The sequence below is a fragment of the Neovison vison genome, chromosome 1 (genome assembly GCF_020171115.1).
Source record: "Neovison vison isolate M4711 chromosome 1, ASM_NN_V1, whole genome shotgun sequence".
Lineage (NCBI taxonomy): Eukaryota > Metazoa > Chordata > Mammalia > Carnivora > Mustelidae > Neogale > Neogale vison.
In genome coordinates this window covers 71,056,337-71,078,487 of record NC_058091.1, presented here as the reverse complement: position 1 = coordinate 71,078,487, position 22,151 = coordinate 71,056,337, and the positions used below count along the sequence as shown (strand labels likewise).

The 22,151-nt window shown below is 37.9% G+C and overlaps 1 protein-coding gene across 1 annotated transcript in view; it reads right to left on the bottom strand.

The window, feature by feature from the left end:
* Nucleotides 1-22,151, bottom strand: part of TMEM244 (transmembrane protein 244) — a 45,755-nt gene that overhangs the window by 6,348 nt on the left and 17,256 nt on the right. Inside the window, 3 exon segments of the mRNA XM_044237734.1 lie at nt 651-707; nt 4,335-4,460; nt 16,383-16,471. Coding sequence (XP_044093669.1) covers nt 651-707; nt 4,335-4,460; nt 16,383-16,471 — 272 coding nt within the window.

Here is a 22,151-nt window from a genome sequence, read left to right as displayed (position 1 = left end):
AAATTTGTAGAGGCAAAATGCAACCATAGCAAGACAAAAAAAAAAAAAAAAAAAGCTCTGAAAAAAATGCTTCACATTTACATAGAAACAATACTGAAAATACATATTTTACTTTGTCTTTATAGTAACTCTCTTTTGCTCAATTACTTCCATTTGACAAATGAAGACAATTAAGAGAAGCTCTATGGCTTAGTTAAAATCTTTCCAGAAAGTAAGAACCTGGGCTAGAAGATAGGTCTCCTGATTTGGTACCAAGAGGTATTTCCAGTACATATTAGAAAATATTTAAATTGGATGTAGATTATCTCTAAATCCCCTTCTCATTCAAATCTGCTCTGTTTCAATACCAGCTCAGGGAGTAAGAGCTTCACTTTCTTTCCATCACTATCTTCCAAAGAAGAGGAGCAGTCCTGTCTGGTCCTATCCAACCACATCATTTCATGGTTGTGGCTTTTATCATTTCGAAGATGACACATTTGCTATCTTTCCTTTAAAAAGGTGTGAAAATATACCATTTTTAAAATATTGCACCGTCTATTCCATAAAGGCACATTGGGTGTCAAATATAAACTCCTTTCAGATTCACTCTTAGCTTTTTAATTCTGTTGGAAAGCAACTTACTTGAGCATCATGCCACACGTGCCCAGAACTGCGTAGTACATGGTATAGAAGAGGATCACACATACAAGAAGATTCTGCAAAACAAGCTGCAGAGAACACAAGCGTGAGCTCCAAGAGCCTAGGCTTTCTCATACTGTTGTTGGTAATGAGTCTGACAAACAAGAGACGATGGCCGCCCAGTCCATGGTGTTGGCTGGCTTTGTTTTGCTTGGAGACCCATGGGGTGGGAAGGACTTCAAAGTCCACAAGGAAAGTTTCTCTGACTGGAGAGGCTAGCGTGGTCCACATTTGCACCAAGGATTAATGCAGTAGAAAAATCCGTATCACTTGCCTTCCCTCTCCCACAACACACTTCCTACATGCTAACATTTACAATTGAATTTGACAAAATGATCATAATTACAGCTATCATAATAGTCAAAATAGGAGAACAGCTGAGAAATTTTGAAAAGTATGAACAAAAAAGTACATAATAACACAGTAATAACAGAACCTGTGTGCAAGAGTTTACAGAGCTATTGACTAAAACACAATAGATGGTCCTAAAATGGCCTCTGCCACATATGAGACTTTGGAAGAAAGCGTTGTAGATTAATGGGGACCAGATGGATTACTTAACAAACAGTGTTGTGAAAATTGTCTAACTTCTAGACAGAAAAGCCCCATTAGATTCCAGTCTTGTACCAGACACCAAAATAAACTTGAAATGGATTAAAGGCTTAAATGCCAAGAGGTAAAATGGGATAAAATATTTGCAATATATATTAGGAGCAAAGGATTGATATCCACAATACATAAACACATACAAATGAAAAAAGACTCACAAACCAAGAGAAAAATGGACAAAGTATATAAATAGGCAGTTCACATGAATAAACATTTAAAAAGCCAATAAACAATTGAAAATGTCTGAACCTCACTATTAATCTTCTGAAATATATTCTTATGAATATAATAAAAATGTCAGCATTTCACATGGAAATTTTCCAGTGTATTCTTTTCTCTTTTTATCTTTTCAAAAGTCTTCTTGTTTGGTCAATACTTAAACACTTTAGCATTATTCGTTTTCTCTGAATGACCAATTCACCAAATTTATCTGATCTTTTAATTGGCCTAGGCACAGAGGAGCCCTCCACTAGATGCAAGAAGAGAAGAGAGTTAGCACAGAGCACACCACAACCATTTGGCTGAATGGACTAAGTTTACAGACTTACCAAAACTTACTTCTTCCTTTTTTTTTTTTTTTTTTTGTCTTTATGGAGCTTATATTTTTTTCTCTTATTTTTTAAAAAAACTTTATTATGTTATATTAGTCACCATATAGTACATCACTAGTTTTTGATGTAGTGTTCCATGATCCATGATTTGCTATAACACCTAGTGCTCCATGTCAGACGTGCCCTTCTTAATACCCACCACCAGGCTCACCTAACACCCCATGCCCTTTCCCCTCTAAAACACTCAGATCAGACGAACCATGAGAGACTATGGACTCTAGGAAACAAACCTACTTTTTCCAACTATTTAAAAATGGGTGAATTGTCTGGCCTAAGCGAACCAGAGGAAACCAGGACTAAAAAGTTCTAACACCTTCAGGATTCCAGCCCCCCAACCCCCGCACACCGCTGTCGTCCCTAGCCCCTCCTACTCTTTGCCTGTAGTCTTCCCTTGGCCAAGTCTCTTCTCCTTGTGCCCATCATTCTCATCTCCCTTTTACCCTTCTGTATCTCCCACTCCAGTTTCCCTCCCTCATGACCCTTTGTCTCTTCCTAGCCTTATTCTTTTATTTATCCATTTATTTTATTTTATTATTTTTAGTTGAAATATATTTGACATAAAATATTGTGTAAATTTAATGTGTACCACATGCTGATTTGATACATTTATATACTATAATTGGGTGCCATTGTAGTGATAGTTTGCTCTTCACCTTGTCTCATAATTATATATTTTTGCAGTTGGAACAATTAAGATCTAGTCTGTTAGAAAATTTGATGATTATAATACAATATTGTTGTCTATATTTTCTTATTCTGTGCACTCAATATCTAGGACTTATTACTGGTTGCAAATTTGAACGCTTAACACCTCAATCTGTCTTTAATGCCTGCATAGCCTTGTCATTTCATGATGGCTGACACAATCCTTTTTAAGGGAATAAGTAAAAGCATGAGATCTTCTCATAGCTCTCTTTCTTTTATTAGAGAATAAAAATCTTTCCTAGAAACCCCCATCAGATGTCCCAATATGTCTCACTGACCATGACTTGGGGTCATGTGCACACATCTTTAACAATCACAGACAAAGAGTAAAGGGGTCTACCATGATGGATTTAGAACATTGGGACTTTGCTCCCAGGGCTTAGCACCGATTGCTATAAAATAAAAATTATTAGCAATTATTAGCAAGGAAGGAAAAAGGGGAGTGGGATCTACTACAAGGTAGGCAACTCATGATGTCTTCCAGGTGGTGGAATCAATATGGAAACATTGATTTGTAGAGAAGATTTTTTAAAGGTCAAGAGAATATGTGAAAGTTTTACCTAAGTTGAAGGTTCAACTTCCATGCCCACATTTTTTTTTTAAGATTTTATTTATTTATTTGACAGAGAGAGAGATCACAAGTAGGCAGAGAGAGAGAGGAGCAAAGGATTGATATCCACAATACATAAACACATACAAATGAGCAGAGAGCCCAATGCGGGGCTCGATCCCAGGACCCTGAGATCATGACCCGAGCCAAAGGCAGCGGCTTTACCCACTGAGCCACCTAGACGCCCCTTCCATACCCACATTTAATGTGCCCAAATTCCCAAATGTAGGGATAAGAATCTGCCAATGGAAAATGGGTATGTGGTAGGGAACAACACTGGTGCTTCTACAGCCTTAAAAGCTTCTTAAGGGTAATGTGTCCTTGGGATTGCTTTACTCTTTATTCTACTTATTAACATCAATTTGTTTTTCTTTTAATTTGAGCATTAATAGCCTCTAGTTGAAATATTTCTAGATGATTCCTATATTTTAATTCAATCTTAAATAAGATAAATAATATACAGTTTCTATACTAATATACTAACATGAAATTATTTTTCTTTCTATGTTAATATAAAAATTTAAATATTTTAAAATACACTCACTTGCTTTAAAATTTTACTTTTGTAATCCAGACATTTGTGATACATATGTATAAGACATTTGTAGCTATTCTTTTAAAAATGAAATCATAATTTATGGGAAAACATATTTATTGACAAATTTTACATATAGGTGTGTCTACTTTTCCCCCAAATTTACAAAACAGTATAAAACAGTATACATAAATAAAATTACACATTATAAAGTTATTTTAAAAGAAATGCTTTGAAAAGCAAGGCCTAATTTTTAAAATAATTACTTTTTTCCCACTTGAATACTATATTTAGATTTTCAAATAATAATTTTCCTATGAGCAAATTCAATTGCCTCTAGTAATTTCTTCCTATAATCTCTACTCTACGCAGCTTGCAAACGTAACTTTCTAAAAGGTAATCAGACCATGATATTCCCCTGCTGGATATCCTCCGATGGCCCCACATCATCAGGATTCATTCATCCATTCTTTCATTTGACAAATAGTCACTGGACTGAGTGGCAATGCAGAGTGAATGGGATGTGGTCCCAAGCATAGAAACTCAACCTGGCAGTGTTTTTCAAATGGATAAGTATCAGACTCACCTTGAGGCCTGCTAGGACACAGATTTCTGGGCCCCAGTTCTGGAGTTTCTGATTCAGTAGGTCTGGGATGGGACCCAGAAATTTGTGTTTCTGAGAAGTTCCCAGGGGATGCTGGATGCTCTGTTTCTATGACCACACGTTGAGAACCACTGATCTAACGGCAAGAATGATGAGTTGACAGATAGCTACCTACAGAGAGAGCTCTGGTTGGGGGAATTGACAGAGTGCTGCTTTAATATTTTATTTAGGCCAGTATAACCCAACATATTATACTGTCAACTCATACTAAAGATTAAAAATTATTAATGAGATGTTTTATGGCTTTTGTTCATACTACATTTAGAAACTCGGAGTACTTCTGACAACACAACTCAATTTTGACTAGCCACCTTTCAAGTGCTCAGTAGCCATGTGTGGCTAACAGCCACTTTTTTAGACAAGGCAGTTCTAACCACTGCTATTGCCTTTCCTTCCAACCTCATCCCCTCAACCCCATCCCAAATGGTTGATAGTGTAACTCTATTTGCTATTTATTGTTGGATTACTATGTCTCAAGCCCTATCACCATAATTTCTCAATTCATCCACCCTTCCCCATTCCCACCATGATGTGCACACATGAAAACCTTTGTGGATATGTGGAACTATCATCTGCATTTCACAGATTTGGAAACTGAGGCAAGAGAGGTTAAACTTAGCTCAATGTCCTATCTGTGGCAGGGCTCCAGCTCAGAGCAGCTGGATGCAAAGCTCTTCTTTGCCCTGTACTGTCCTTCCTCTCACCTGCTAGGTTCTTGATAGAAGAATTTTGAATAGGCAATTCTACTTCAACACTTTCTTTTTAAAATGATGGAAACTGATTCTTGACTAGGTTGAGTGAATGGCCCAACATCATACATTTATTTAGTGACAGAGACAGAAAAATAACTGTATTTAACTACCAAAGGAAAGATAATGCTACCCAAATGACTGAATATATAACTTCATTATGATACAATTATTTTTGTACTTCAGGAAAAACTAATATACAAGAATCAGAGTTCATAGAAGTCTAGATATTTAGCAAGTGCCAAAGTCTTTATTATTCCTTCAAAAAACATATTTGGGTCCTGAACCAAATAAAGCATAAAAAATATGACATTTGGCTCTTCGAACTTGACTGAATATCTGATGATGTTAATATTTTAGGGTGTTACAATGATTGGAGGTTTATCATATGTAAATACAGATCATTATAAATGCAATTACTTTATTAAAGAGCCCCCATGTTGTTTTATTTATGCATAATAACAAAACTATTTTGAGAATAGAATATATATGCATAAGTCTACAAAATGTGCAAATTTAGGATATGGTAAATACTTTATAATTTGCTTTCAAAAACACTGTCTGCTAAAAGTCATCTTTACACTGCCATCTTTTTTGATGCAAAATATTGTGATGCCATCTTTCCTGCCATTGCCCTAAAGACAAACTCTTTTAGTTTGAAGTCTCTGAATGGCCCAAACCAGAACTAGTAGATCCAGGTGGTGACTTCTGGGTTTCAGAGCTTCCGTGGAGCCTGAGTGCCCCAGCTGCGTACCTCATTCGACTCTCCTGCCAGTTTCCAAACTGGTTTGACTGGTATAGGAGTGCTGACAATACTGACTCCATCTTTGGGTCTCCATCTTGTTCATGCCCACCCAGTGACCTCCCTCAGGGCTATGTGGAGGTTAAAGCATGCTCGGACCAGAATGTGGGAAGGCTTGTTTGGATCTCCCCTTGGGTGCACAAATGGCGCCATGTTATATAACTACCCTTTGCTCTATAAAGTCTGTGGGTGAAGGTCTGGCCTCGGTGGCACATAGCAGTGTAGCACCTGGATTGTTACTCACCTGATCCCCATGGTCAGTAGGTTACCCGGCATAGCACTCAGTGTGAATGTTATAGAGTGGCTTGTTTCATTGTCGGTCTCAAAGAAACTGCCTGGTCTGGAAGAGACTTTGTTATTCCTTCTCCACCTTCTAACTCTGGGCTTAATTCAGAAAAGGAAAACCTGAGGGCACCTGGGTGAGTCAGTTAAGTGTCAGACTCTTGGTTTCAGCTCAGGTCATGATCTTGCGGCTGTGGGATCCGGCTCCGTGTTCAATGCAGAATTTGCTTCAGATTCTCTCTACACCACCATCCCCTCTGCCTCAAATAAGTAAAGAAAATCTTTAAGAGGAAAAAAAGGAAAATTTCATATTCGTTCCATTCTTCTGGAGTCAATAGCTACCTCTCATCCTTCTCTTCATTATTATCTTTTGAAATTTTCTTGTTATGTCATTTCATAACACCCCAGAGGGATCTCTTCCACATATCTTATGGTATTTCTTCAAGGAATTAGCTAAAAGATATGGAGTCTAATTGTTCTATGATACTTAACCCCATTTTATCTGGAGGAACGGGGTGTGTCCCGTATGCTCACTAATGAGTATCTGGTCTGGTTCCTGGCACACAGTTGACTGACTCATTACAGTATTAAGGGTTGAGGGAAGCATGGCTGATTTTCAGACTGCAGATGAGTTAAGGAGTATCCATTATGACAGGTCAGGCAACACGGAACAACACCTCATATAAGAGCAGTCTTGGCTGAACAATAAGATGGTAATCAGTCACCAGATAGTTATGGAGTGTTGACATCATGCCCAAAGTTATCACACAACAAACAATTAGAACAAATAAATATATCCAATATTTACATGACTGTTTAAAGTATACATGTATAGATTAGCTTACCCCTCAAAATAAACAGTAAGATTGACCTAGGATAATAATCACCTCTTTTCAGATGAAGAAACAGAGGTTCAGAGAAACAAAGTGATGTTCTCAAAGCTGTTGGTAGAAAAGTTGCAATTTGGCATCATGTTTATTAACTCCAAGTCAGAAAGTAAGTATTTTGGTTCTCGTCATGAGGGCAAAACTACTTCACAGAAGGGAGATAACCTTGGCTGCGCAATGACACAGAGCTGTTAGTAAGAATCACAACGAACGGTCCACACTCTTCATATTTAAATCAGTTCACACGACCTATATGTGAGTGGTTTTCAAATTTCATTATTCTTAAGAAACACCCAGTGTTTGCCTATGAAAATACGAAATTCCTCACACTCCATGTCTAATGTTAGCATTCTGTAGATACTGGGTAGAGCTCAGGTAACTGGATTTTAATGATCCTCTCAGATGATTCCAGTGCAAACAACTACTGAGGACGTAGGAACAAGTCCAGGTGATAATCAGAACGTGGGTTTCTCCTATAGTCTCCTCCTCAGGTAGAATTTCTAAACGGGAATTGGACGAATAGCTGGGAGACCCGGATTCCTGAGCAAAATGGGCAAGATGGATGAGAGAGAGATTTCCAACAGGAACGAACCAATACAATCTTCTACTTCACAGATAATAAGGAAATGCGCACTGAAACAACAATAAGACACCATTGTTCTCCTGTCGGCAAGATATATATTTTTTTAAAGAATCACTTGTTCTGGTGAATATAATAGACATTATTCTAGACTGCTGGTGTGAGTGGAATTTAGTACAAGTCTAATGGGGAGCAATATATCAATATGTGGTTTTCAAAAGTGTGATTCTGAACCTAAACACATATTTCTGGTAGGAAATAGAAAAGTCTTAAAGGTGTCTGTCTTTACATGGTGAAATCATTGATGATCTCTCACCCTTTTTTTCTGTATTTTATAAATTTTTAATGGAAGATGGAGACCTAGTTTCTAGCAGTAACAACTTATATGATTACAGGAAAGTTACTCCGAGTAATGTTTTTATCTGTAAAATAAGGCAATACTGTCTTTAAGCCTTGGGGGCTCATTATTCTGTGGAATGTCTAATGTAAACTATGGACTATGCAGAAAAATAGATATGCTCACAAATATGCAAGACGTGGTGTGCAATGTCAATGTTCTCACAGAACCTCTGAAGTCCATGCATGGATCCCAGGTTAAGAATCTCTAATCTTGGGGTGCCTGGGTGGCTCAGTGGGTTAAAGCCTCTGCCTTTGGCTCAGGTTTTGATCCCAGGGTCCTGGGATCGAGCCCCACATTGGGCTCTCTTCTCGGCGGGGAGCCTGCTTCCTCCTCTCTCTCTGCCTGCCTCTCTGCCTACTTATGATCTTTGTCTGTCAAATAAATAAATAAAATCTTAAAAAAAAAAAAAGAATCTGTAATCTTAATGGATAATTCCAAGTCTAACTAAGTGCACTTCAAATCCTAGCGGGAAGAGAGTATCCCCATTCCCATTAGAAGAGCTAGAGACCATCAGTCTGGTCATCGTATCTACAGCTAGGGCAGATGCTGAAAACTCTAAAAATATTATCTGTAGCATTGGTACTCTAAGTCATATTTCAAATTTCTATATGTTCATTAGACTCCTCTAGTTGAAGGGATCAGAAACGCTCACTCTCTTAATGGTGATAATGGAAACAGTGTCGGAATCAATTAAGGGAACTGTCTCAACAGCTGTTCAGCTGCACTTCGCCACCCACCATTCAGCGGCCACAGGAACTCGGTAGTTAGGTACACTGTGAGGTTGGAAATTAACATGACCACACCGAATTTCCCTGTTGGGACGAACCTCTTCCTGTCTTTGTTTCTCTCTTTATTTCTTCTTTCAACTCTTCTCCCAGTTAACTACTTCTCTCTCATGGGCAAACACACACAACAAGAACTTGATTTGATAAAATAATCACTATCTGATATATGCACCTGAGTTGGATAGAGCTAAATGAACGGGGGCTATTCCACCAATGACTTCACCATGCATGGGTGGCCATCTTTGAGTCAGCTGAACTTCTCTAAGGCACCAGGGATATCCCGTTAGAGATTTCACCGTGCACAAAACATGGGGACCTATGTAAAAGGCATCCCACAAATTGGGTTGAGGGAAGGGTCAGTACACCCAAAAACTTCTCAGAAGGACAAGGCTGCTGGCTTATTTCCTGTTATTAAACTATGAATAAGATAAACATGGGGCAACCAAGTTCAGATGTAGGCTCTATTAAAACTAGTACCATAAAGTTGGTTATGAGGATTGGGGTAGTTCTGGGGGTGGGGGAAGATGAAACAAATTCTCTTGTTTCCAGGTACTGGTTAACGGTTTCCAGGTATTGGTTAACAGTTTTCAGTCAGTTCGGGTCTTCAATACTTCTCTAATCTCTGAAGTTCAAAAGGATCGCAAATACTCTAGGACCTCAGTTGCCTTTTTGGTTTTCTAAATCCCAGCTATTATTAAAATAATACACATTCATTAATTCAGTCCCCAAAGTATTCAGCGCAAAAGATAAAAATATAAACAAATCTGACTTTGAACCTAATGGTCATTGTGGAAATTTTGGAATACATAAAAACATGAAGCACCAAAAAAGTGAAAATCACCCATAATCCATTATTCAAGCAAATCTCAGTTAAATTGCTACTCGGAGCTGTCAGGTTCTTTTTGTCAACATCTATACCTTCCAGAGATTAAAAGTAAGTGGAGGCTTTTACATTTCCCTCCCATACCCTCGACTCAGTTTCTAAAACCTGCAAATCTGATAGGAACTACAAACATCTTAAGAGTGTTTGTCTTTAGATGCTGAAATCATCTAATGATGATATTTCCTTCTTCCTTTTCTACATTTTATAAATTTCTAATGAAAAATAAAAGACTAGGATTCTACATTGTATGCTACAATCATAGCAAGTCATTCATTCTTAAAATTGTGCCAAATATACAAAAATGTATTAGCCGATAAACCTCAGGGTATTTATACAACCTGCTTTTGAAAATTTAGGGAGTTCCCACTCCCTATCAGCACTTTTGATAAATACTTCGTGTTTGTCAGATTTACTTGGAGGCTATTGCAATGATATCCCGAAGTCAGGATCAGTTACGCTGACCAAATCAGTCGACAAATTTCTTCATGAAGTGTGTGTGTGTTGAGGGAAGGGATAGTGCTTGTGGAGGTGGTGGGAGGGTGAGGACAGGGACAGAACAAGAATATGGGTTCTAGACCGGGGGTGCTCCTGTGATGGTATTTAGGTGGCCGAGCTTCCCAGATTCGGATATCTTGTTCACGTAAGGATAATGACAGGTATTCAATTTTGCATACTTTGAACAATGCTCATTTCATCAGTAAAAAAATAAGTTCTTTCTTATGCTCATTGACAAAGTCTCTGGTATGGGTTTCATTAATAACTTTTCTACTGCCTGAGAAGAGCTTCAAGTGTGGATTCCTGATAAGGATATTTCAGATGCTAATCAACAGCTAATAGAATGCAGATTGGCGTTAATCTACACACACATCTCTCACACTGCATTATACCGAAGTATTTTACATGAAATACACATTTTCAAAATAAGTCTTTTTATTAATATTCACATTTTTGCCCCCTTAAGTGGCTTAAAATTTAACTACAGCCTTTGCAAAAATGTTGAGTAGGGAAACTCTGAAAAGGTAATGTGAAATTGTAACATATTTATTTCTCAAGGACCGGAAGTGAAAACAAAATTTTCAGGGACGTCAGGTATTTTTTTCCCCAAACTCTCAAAAAGAGCAAGGACAGTTCCTATATAATTACAAAATTATTATTATACACAAGAAATTTTACATGGATACACAATATTATTTACACAGAATTCATATTCAAATTTCCTCAATTGTCCTTAAAATCTAGAATTAATTAAATTTTCACGTTAAGTTCAATTGTCATATCTCTTTAGTGCTATACATGAGATTTGTCTGATGATTTCCTCATGATACTAATGAAACATTGAACAGTACATCAAAAACAAATGATGTATTACTCAGTGGCTAACTGAACATAATAAAAGAAAAAAAAATCTCTGGGGAAGAATTCTAATTGGTAATCTTGTATATTTCCCACTGTATCTCATGAGGAGACACATAGTATTATTTTGTCTCATCATGGGTGATGGTCAGTTTGATCACGAGGTAAAGGTGATGCTTGCTGATCTATTTTATTTTATTTTTTAAATTTATTTTATTTATTTTTTATTTTTATTAACATATAATGTACTCTTTTCCCCAGGGGTACAGGTCTGTGAATCATCAGGCTTACACATAGCACATACCCTCTCAATGTCCATAACCCAGCCACCCTCTCCCTACCTCTTACCCCCAGCAACCCTTAGTTTGTTTTGTGAGATTAAGAGTCTCTTGCAGTATGTCTCCTCCCTGATCCCATCTTGTTTCATTTTTGCTTTCCCTATCCCCCAGGACTCCCCGCCCTGCTTCTCAAATTCCTCGTATCAGAGAGATCATATGATAATTGTCTTTCTCTGATTGACTTATATTGCTCTGATCTATTTTAATTGCAGTATTTATCCTTTGTTATTAATAAGTAATCTGTGTGGTGACACTTGAGATTATGTGAATGTCCTGTTCCCCCCAAACTTTTCTATTTACTGACTTTAGCATCCATAGATAGACTTTGAATCAATTATTTATGTTGGTGTTATAAAATGGTAATTTTCTCAAATTTTTTTTTCTTCTACATATTAGTATATTCTTTCATAGAGAGATTTTCCTTCTTACCTTGAATTTGTGTATTTATTATTTATTCATCTATTTTTTGGTAATTTGTGAGGTTTCTTTATTTTCCATGTGTTATAACACACTAATGTCATGCTTCTTGTTGATGATACTAAGATTGTCCAAAATTTGAGCACCTATATTTCTTGTGTTCTTTTCAGACATGCCCATCATTTTCTTTGTATACCCTTGCCCTTGTATGTCTTCTGTCACACAACTTGACGTTCCAATGAGATAGCGCCTTTTAAAACTATATTTCTTTTTTTTAAAGATTTTATTTATTTATTTGACAGACAGAGATCACAAGTAGGCAGAGAGGCAGGCAGAGAGAGAGGAGGAAGCAGGGTCCCCGCTGAGCAGAGAGCCTGATGTGGGGCTCCATCCCAGGACCCTGGGATCATGACCTGAGCCGAAGGCAGAGGCTTTAACCCACTGAGCCACCCAGGCACCCCTTTAAACTATATTTCTATATGTATTTTTGCCTATCTGTGAGATTTCTATTCTCTTCCAATGACTTCTCTGTCTTTCTATCTATTCAGAGATCAATATCACACTGTTTTAATTATAGAAGCTTTGTAGTATGTTTTAATATAGGTGCCCCCACGGTCCTTTGTTAGGGATACTATAGCTATGTTTTATGTTTATGTTTGTTTCCAAATAAGCTTCAAAATCTACTTGAATATCTTCGTAAAACAACTTTATGCTATTTTTATTGGGATAATATTAAATTTATTAGTAATATGGGAATAAATGATAGCTTTATAATGTTCACTCCTGCTATTCAAAAATAAACAAGATCCCCCAATTTATTCAAATTTACTTGTGTATCTTTCAAAAGCATTTTAATTTTTCTTCACATACCTTTAACACACTTCCTGTTAAGTCTGTTCTTAAATAAATCCTACTTTTGTTACTAGTGTTAACAGAAGATTTATCTTGTGGTATCATCTAACTAGCTATTGCTTATGTACATAAAGACTTCTGGTTTGTGTTTTTAATACTGTATCACTTTACAGAATTTACATAATTTTTTTATTATGTTAGTGCTTTTAGTGATCCTCTTCTATTGCTCAAATACACTACAATATCATCTGTAAATATAGTTTCACTTCTTCTACTCCAATTCTTATGGCCCCGTTGCATATTGCAACCTGATTGCATTGGCTAGAACCTCTGTATCATGAGACTCTTCATCATAGGAAACAAACTGAGGGTTGCTGGAGGGGAGAGGGGTGGGGGGATGGGGTAACGGGGGGATGGACATTAAGGAGAGCACATGAAGTAATGAGCACTGTATTATATAAGACTGATGAATCACAGGCCTCTACCTCTGAAACCAATAATACATTATGTTAATTAATTGAATTTAAATACAAATATTTTAAATTAAACATTCTAATAAAATTTATTATTAAAAATAATAATTTATTTTCATATAGTAGTGGAGTTAGTGAGTATCCTTGTCTCCTCGTTCTTGGCCTTACTGTGTGAATGCTTCTAACAGCCTCCATCGAGAAATACACTGGCTTTTAGGACTGCAACGTGTGTGTTTGTGTGTATGTTGTTATAGACATATATTGTTACCAAAGAAGAAATAATCAGTTCCTCTTTTATTCAGTGTTTTAATCAGTAATGGTAGTCAACTTTTGTCAAAGGCCATTTCAGCATCTATGAAGATGATTCTATGATTTTCTACTTAGATTTACAAACATGGTAAATTATGTGAATGGATTACCTAATACTGAACCACCTTTACATTTTTGGAATAAATATTACTTGCTCATATTGTATGTTATTTAGATTTTTACTTTTATATTCCTAAGTAAGATTGAACTATAGTTTATTTTTTGTATGATCTTTAAAAGGTTTAGATGACATAGTAATTCTTGTTTTATAAAATTATCTATGGCTTTTCTTTTTTTTTCTATACTCAGAAATAATTTAAGTAGCATTGGGGCATATGATCTTTGGAGTTATGGAATTCACCTATGGGAATTCTGGGTCTAGTTCTTTTATAATAACTTTCTCTATTTATTCTGTGAAAACCGGAAACCCTTATGTGATTTTGCAGAGCAGAATGCTACCATTAAGTAGAAGAGCTTTACCCTTCTCTACAGAGCAAATATATGTATATTCTTCAAGATCTAGTTCATATATCATATCACGACTCCATCCCTTACTGTAGGACAGAATCGATCCTTTCTTATTTCTTCTGCATCCACAGCATTGTGCATATTTTTTACATAATCACATTGTTTGTAGCATTCCTATTTAGAGAGGTTCCCCTTTCTCCAGATTTTCAAAGAGAGAGACATGGATTTAATCGTGTTTAATTCTTCAGCCTCAAAATTATTGTTCAGTTCTTGGTTAGTAGGCAATAAATTTATTTTGAGTAATGATGAGTGAAAAGAACTAAAAATAATAATGAAATTTCAGTTCAGTATGGTCTATAGTCTATTTGTAAAACAGGTAGATTCCAGGATCAGAAACAGTAGGGTTTCTTTTCCAGTTTCTCATTGGCAGGTCTATGACATTGGTCAATTACTCTGTGTTTTGTTTTATTCATCTATAAAATACATGTAAAATCTCATGGAGGTTTTGTATTCAGAACATGTGTAAAACTCCTAGCATTGGCTACTGTATGTACTCAACAGATCATAACTTGCCCTATTCCTCCCCGTGTGAAAGTTTACTTTTTAGTTCTTTGGGCAATTCCAGAGAAATCATGAAATACGGCTCTCTCACTTGTAGGACCACAGTGTCTGATCCAGACTTCTGATAGTTGTTCCCTTCAAAAGTATCTGTATGGATGAAATTCTCTAGTTCATGTCAATGGTCACATGCAGGAACAGTGTTTCTCTGCCATTTTAAAATTCAACATTTGCTTTACAGTTGTAACTTTGCATTTAGTTCAATGTAGTTATGAAATATGTATCCTATTGGAGTTCTGAACAACAATACATTGTATTCTCAACAACAATTTAGCAGTCCTCATACCTGGGCTTTCTTCCCAGTTCCTGTGCTGTTTCCCCAGACAGCAAATTAATTAAATGGCCTTTGGCCATGGCTCTTTCCCTTGAGTCAGCTTTTCTCTCACTTAAAGTATATGGACGGGGGGATTTAATTAGCCCAATGCCTGGCACATTGCATACACTCAATAAATGTTTGTTAAGTCTTGGAATTCTCTTTGGATAAAGGTCACTTTTGCTATTACTATTAATTTATGAGTATCTGAATAGTTCCTGAGATGATGATACTGACAATAAACAAGGACTTAAGGAAAGTTAACTCATAATTTACAGGGATGTATCATGAGATCGACTTTTCAGTAACTCACCAATTTTGAATGAATTCAATGTTGGCTTAATGTTCTATAGCTGTGATTTGACACAAAAAGCTCTGGGATTCTAAAAAATTGAAGACCTGCAGCAATTACCTGAATATTTACACTGGAAGGAGAGTGTGTATATGAGCGTGTGTGTGTATGCGTGTGTGTGTTTAAGCCCAAACTAAATATAGAGTCCTGATTCTTTATGTAAGCTACTTAAGGAAAAGTGTATTACCTTTTAATTTTTTTTTCTCTTCAGTAAAAGTTATTATTGCTTGTTTAATTCCCAAATTCTATATAAATTATGAATAGTCTAAAACACTTTTAAAATAAATTTTTAAAAATATTTTCCCTGAAATAATGTTTTTACTGACCTAGAAAATTTTTCTTAGCTGTTGCCATACTTAACATTTCTAAGTGATGATGTATGTTGTGATGATGGCAGTGAGCAGAAAAAGCTTGAGGAAACACACACAGAGCTGATATTTTACTAAAATGAATGGAGCACTAATTCATAAAACGTAATTTAATTTTTAAGTAAAAATCTGACTTTCCAGAGTGTCATTCTCTTAAGGCTAGATCTTTATAGGCCCAAAGCCTATATGAATTTACACAGCTGCTTTGAGGCTTTGCAAATTTCCTTGTTTTAGGTGCTTTGATTTTTTTTAAAGGGGTATTTTTATACTGAAATAGAACACAACTATTAATACTAGCCTCAAGGGAAAAAGAAAATAACAAACGACCAGCTTAAAATGTTTCAATACTTCTCCTTTAAAATCTTGCACATCTTTTAGAGGTTGGAAAAATTAAAGCCATTCCCTGCCCCAAAAAAGAGGAAAGACAAACTGTCATGAGTTCGGAACCCGAGAGGCTGAGGTGCAGGTGTTCCTTCTAGAAGGTTTGCCTGGGAGTGACACAGGGTCTGCTAAACGCCCCTTATCTGAATGCTTTAGTATCTTTTCTTGGGCACCGGTGTCTCGAGATTGCCACCATCACCCCAGGATGCCAGGAGGGCTGCAGAATGTTTTCTGCCTTAGCTCCCAGCCAAAAGTGAAACGAGTTGCCTCCTGACAGAGACACCATTTATAGAACGTATTTGCTTACACCCGTGGGAGGCGGTTACAGGAAGCCAACGCCAAGAAGTCATTCCTCTTTACCTTGCTCGGAGCGACTCTGGTCTGGAGAGCCATGGGCGCATCCTCTGTCAGAAAGGTGGCGAAAGGCACGCTCTTCCTACTGACGACATCTGGAAGAAGAGACAATTGCCGCTGTGAGCTTTTCAATTACTCCCAGAGACGAAGTGTGAGACGCAGCCGTGCAGGATGATTGGATTACACAGAATGAGACAGAAGCCATCTGTGAGCCACACGTAAGCTGCTGAGTGCCAGGACGAGCACCCTTCGGAGACGACCGAGTCCTCATTCCATTCGTAGTTTGGTCAAGTTTGAAAGATGAGTTGATTGTTTTTAGACGGCGTTGCAAATAGGAAGGGATTTGAAATACTCCCTGGCTGTAGGAGCAATGACTGTCTCCTACTTAAATTAGAAACATGGATTTTCGGTTAGGAGGTCCCGAGACGGTCTCCAAAGAATGCTGCTGGCATTCGTGTTGAAGCATGGCCCGTTCTCTCGCGCGTTGGGCCTGCTGAGGAAAGAAATCATTCGCCCCTTCACGTCAGGGTGAAGCAATACATGAGTTCTGGTTTGGGGTTGGAGAAAGAGAGTGAGCCTCGTGCTGTACAATACAGGCCTGTGCCCATCAGTGACGGGTTTTCACGAATTACCAGGATGCATGTGATACTGGAGCTCTCCCTCTCTGTGCCCTGAGGCTCTGGAACGAGTCCTTCACTTCCATCACCACATCTTCGGACGGGCACCAGCTTCCAACTTATAGATGGGGATTTATTTGTTTTGGGGTCCTTTGCCAATGATAACACCTTCTTTGCCTCTTCTCAATCAATCACATTCTGCGGTACATACCCCCATTCAGAAGAGCATGGGCTCTGCTAAAAGGGAAAAGATTGTCTTAGCAAGCCCAGGGTTTGGTACCTTTCTTATGGAAATATTCTTAAATTTGACTTTCCTGGCGCCCAAGTGGCTCAGTCCTTAGTTGTTGGCCTTCCGCTCAGGTCCTGATCCCAGGGTCCTGGGACTGAGCCCTGCTCAGCAGAAAGTCTGCTTCTCGCTCTTCCCCCTGCTTGTGTTCCCTGTCGCGCTGTCCCTCTCACTCTGTTAAATAAATAAATAAAATCTTTAAAAAATAAAATAAAAGAATAAATTTGACTGTCATAATACATATTATTAATATTATCAATGCTCTTGTATTAATAGGACTTGGATAATTCCTTTGGTCCATGGGTGCCCTGCACGTCTGTTTGCATTATGAGTTCTTGCAGAAGAAAGTCCCTTTTGCCTGTCAGTAGGTTTGTAACAGCACCCAGGATCTGCTGTCAGATTTTGGCAAATGGGGAACCCTCAGTCAAGGTTTGACTATTCCAGTCCTGTGCTTTGCCCTGCTTGTGGCAGCAATGAGTGAGGCTTTCTTCCCGAAAAGCCCAGAGAGAGCTTCCTGGGAGTCACAGTCCAGTACAGAGTAAAGGACCTATGCCTCCAACACTTTCAGTGTTTTGTATACAATGCTATTCCATCAGAATTATTCAGAATTATCCAAACCTATCCTCTCACAAAGTTGGCCTGGTACACTAGGAGCCAACACGAATTTCAATAATAACCACTCCACTGGATTAAAATACTGAAACATACTAATCCTCTATAATGACACTAGGAGAAGTAGGTGGCCAATGAAACATACTGTGTGGAGATGGTGTGTATGTGTGTGTGGTTCCACCTAAAACAACAAATATCTTTTATTTGAACCACTACTATGATCTCTCGTAAGTGGAGAGTATGATATAGAGACACACACACACTCAATAGCTCTAACTCTGTTTTCCAAGTTTGCTATTAGATGGATAAAATATATCCACGTGTAGTATTATAAGTATATGCGTGTGTATTCCTTCTCATTAATTCATTTCATTACATCCATGTGGAAGGTAAGGAATAAAATGTGGAAATCTTTTCACATTCTTGTATTCTGACTTGTGTCCCTTGTTATTTTTTCACGTTTGAAAGTAATCTTCCTGTCCCTTTGTGTAACTTGTATTCAGAGTTCTTTGCTGAAACCCAAGTTAGAAATTTCCTTCATAGTAGAGACATTCAGAAATGTCGAGGTGTTTAGATATTTTCAAGACAATGGTATATAATTGAGAGCTGCTTTCTGATAAAGTTAGAGGAGAAAATATGTTCAGGTTCATGATCCTGAATCTTCTGGGCCAGATATGTTTTCAAATTCAGAAAATCTAAAATTTTAAACAGATAATAGAATCCATATAATACATTACATCATATGCCCAAGGGGTCTGGAACTTCCTTCTGTGTTCAAACACATTGTTTGAGCAGCTCAATGTATGAATATTCACCCCACAGGGGATAAATATGTTGGTTTATGTCAGGTTTTGATACCAAATTAGTTCAGGTCAAGTAATATTCTACCACCCTAAGAATGCTAAAGCATAGTTTTCAGAAATTTTAAATTTAAGGTTGATAGATAACAAATTATAGACAAGTACCAATTTAATCATAAGAATCTGAAGACTGAAGGTTGCCTGTCTGGCTCAATCAGTGGACCATGTGACTCTTGATCTCAGGGTCATGTGTTCAAGTCCCACACTGGGTATAGAGATTACTTAAAAATAAAATCGTCAAAAAAAAAAAAAAAATCCAAAGACGGCTGTTGATGACAGAATTGCAAATACAATTCAAATACAATTTTAAATGATATGATGAAGCTGGAGATGCTGCTTTAACACCATCATATTATCCATAGGAAGTAAAAAAAAAAAAGTACAATTCCTTTGCTCCCAGTGTCAGAATTAAATGAAACTGGTTCCCGCTAATGCTTCCTGCTCCTTCTATTTTAGCCAGCTTGGCTTTGGAAGCCTGGTGTTGTATATTTTTAGTTTGACTGATTTTCTCTAACCCATTTCTCCCTTTCACGGCCTCCTACCACATCTGTTGTTCAGCGTGTTCTTGAAATTAAAATAAAGTACTCTACAGGATATCTCTAAATCATAAAAACATATTAAGAACAAATAGGCTCTATTTTCTTTCAGGGAGCCATGGAAATACCAACCCAAGTTGAGGTAAATTTCTTTCTGTTTATAGCCTTCATGGAGTTTCCTTTAGGTTTGGGCCCATGTTAAAGAGAAGATACATGGATACATGCATAAGTACACACTGATTTCATTGTTTCAGATTTACTAGGTAATAAACTGTGTCTTGAAAGGTAAAGTCACAATAAGGGACAGTAACTCTAAACAGTTATGGCACAGAATCCAAAAACAGTTGGCACGAGCAAGTTGTTATGTCCATATTTCCTCCCGTAGACTTAAGCCAGGGCTACTAGTAACTGTAAAGGTGGACACATGAGTTTCACTATCTCTCGATTCCCTACTTTTAAGCTGGTTGACCACATATCTGGCCCTACGGACATTAAAGAGTGGAAGAACATTGGGAGAATGAAGGAAAAACATCTGGAGAGAAGATACATTGTATCAACCTGAGATAATGCCTGGAAAAGACACCTACAACTTAGGGCAAATTCAATACAGTGATTACAGAGTTAAAATAAATACCGGATGATAAACTTAGAGTCCTGACTCAAAGAATGCGAACTGGATCTTCAGTAGGAAGGGGCTCTAGAGCAAAGAGGAGAGGGTGGCCATTCTGAAAAGAAAAATGGAAAATACAGAGGAAGTGAAAGGAAGCCAATGACAGCATCTTTGCCCGAAAGGGAAAGAGCCCAAGGCCACTGAGGAATGCTGGTTGCTGGAGGCCTCAAAGGATGAGCCAGAGAATCGTATTTTGGCTCAAAATAAAATAGCACTGTTCTGGAGCAGCGGCATGGTCGATAAAGTCAGCACAGAAGGAAAATTATTCTAATTGCAGTGTGGAATCAAAGACTTACAGAGAGGATAATGGTTGGTTTATTGGAAAAGGCCTGGGATTTAAGTTTGTTTAGATCTACAATACGTGAGGAAGATTCGATTTCTAAACACACGTTGGTGACAAAATGGGCTGTCCCAGTGAGAGGGGCTGAAGAAGAAGGCAAAACAGAGAAGAGGAAAAATGGCTTCCAGGTTTTGACAAGAAACCAAGGTGGTTGTGATGCTGTTGATAAGAATGCTGAGTGAAATAAGTCAAGCAGAGAAAGACAATTATCATATGATTTCAGTCCTATGTAGAACATAAGGAATAGCAGCGGACCACAGGGGAAGGGAGGGAAAATCGAATGGGAAGGAATCAGAGAGGGAGACAAACCATGAGAGACTCTGGACTCCAGGAACCAAAATGAGGGTATGGGAGGGAGTGAGGGGGTGGGGGGATGAGGTGACAAGGGGATGGGCATTAAAGGAGGGTGTGTGGGGATGAGCCCTGGGTGTTAAACACAGCTAATGAATCGTTGAATACTACATCAAAAACTCATGATGTCGTAAAAAAACAAACAAACAAACAAACAAACAAAAAAAAACTCATGATGTACTAAATGCTTGTTAACTGAACATTAAAAAAAGGAGGGAGAAATTAAGGAAATATAAAATTAGAAACAATGTAGCAACGTATTGGGAGTCAACAGGTGACGTTTCAGGGCCTGGGCAGGCTTCAGGGGGCGTCAGAGTCACCTGAAGTGCTTGTTGAAGTACAGGGGCAGGAAGTCGCCCTTGGAGTTTCCCATTCAGTAGGTCTCGGATGGCCCCAGGACTTGCATTTCTGGGTATCACATGTTGAGAACCATTACTTTAAACCACATACTCAGGGACATCTGGGTGGCTCAGTGAGTTAAACATCTGACTCTCAGGTCGTGATCTCAGAGTCCTGAGATGAGACTAGGTGGGGAGTCTGCTAGAGATTCTCTCCCTCTCTCTGTGTGCATCCCCTTGCTGTGTGGGCTCCCGCGCTCTAAAATAAATAAATACATCTTTAAAAATCCATCAATCAGTCATGTACTCAAAGGTACATCCAGCGATGATGGAGGCAAGGATGGAGGGCTGGGGCCAACGGCACAAATGTGGGAATTATCCACACCCAAGTCATTGGTGAAACTATGTTGTGGGGATTTCTGATTTACAGCACCTTCCATCATTTTTATGCTCTCTATCATCTGTTTCCTTAATTATACTGCACGCATTAAAGTGAAATAAGTGTTGGGTCTCTGGCAGCTGGAATAAAAGGGACTGAATGTTTAAGAAATAAAAACACTTGTTCTGAAAATAGACAAGGAGCGCAGAAGGGAAGATTCAAGCATAGCTTTTGAAGGAGGCGACAGAAAGAGATTCGGCAGCAAATTGCAATCAGGCGTTTCATGGAGGTAGGAAGAAGGACCTCTAGGTGCTTGACAGTCTACTGGAGAAATGTCCTCTCCCTCTCTGTGAAAAAGCAAAAAGGCAGAAAGTTTGAAAGGAAAGTTAATAAGTCTACTTTGTATTTTAATTATTGTCAAGTACCCAGGTGCTTCAGTGAAGAGTTTCGTGTACATATAAATTACTTCTGTGCCCTAGCATATTTGCAGAAATCTAAATGAGATGTTGTTCCATTTAAAATTTAAATAACTCCCTTGAGAAAATGCCAACCAGATTGCTTCAACTAGAAGCCAATGCATAAACATGTATTTGTTATTTACTTGTTAATGTGTTCGGCATCTTTACGTATTTTGGTTTTTTTGCAGAAATCTGAAGTCCTCTGTAATGTGATTTGATGACCCTAAAATGAAGTAGAAAGAACTAAGCAAACAATATTATAGTAGATGCAGGGGACTATTGAGAGGCCCCCCACCACCCGTGCATTTCAGAGGTAATGATTACAAAG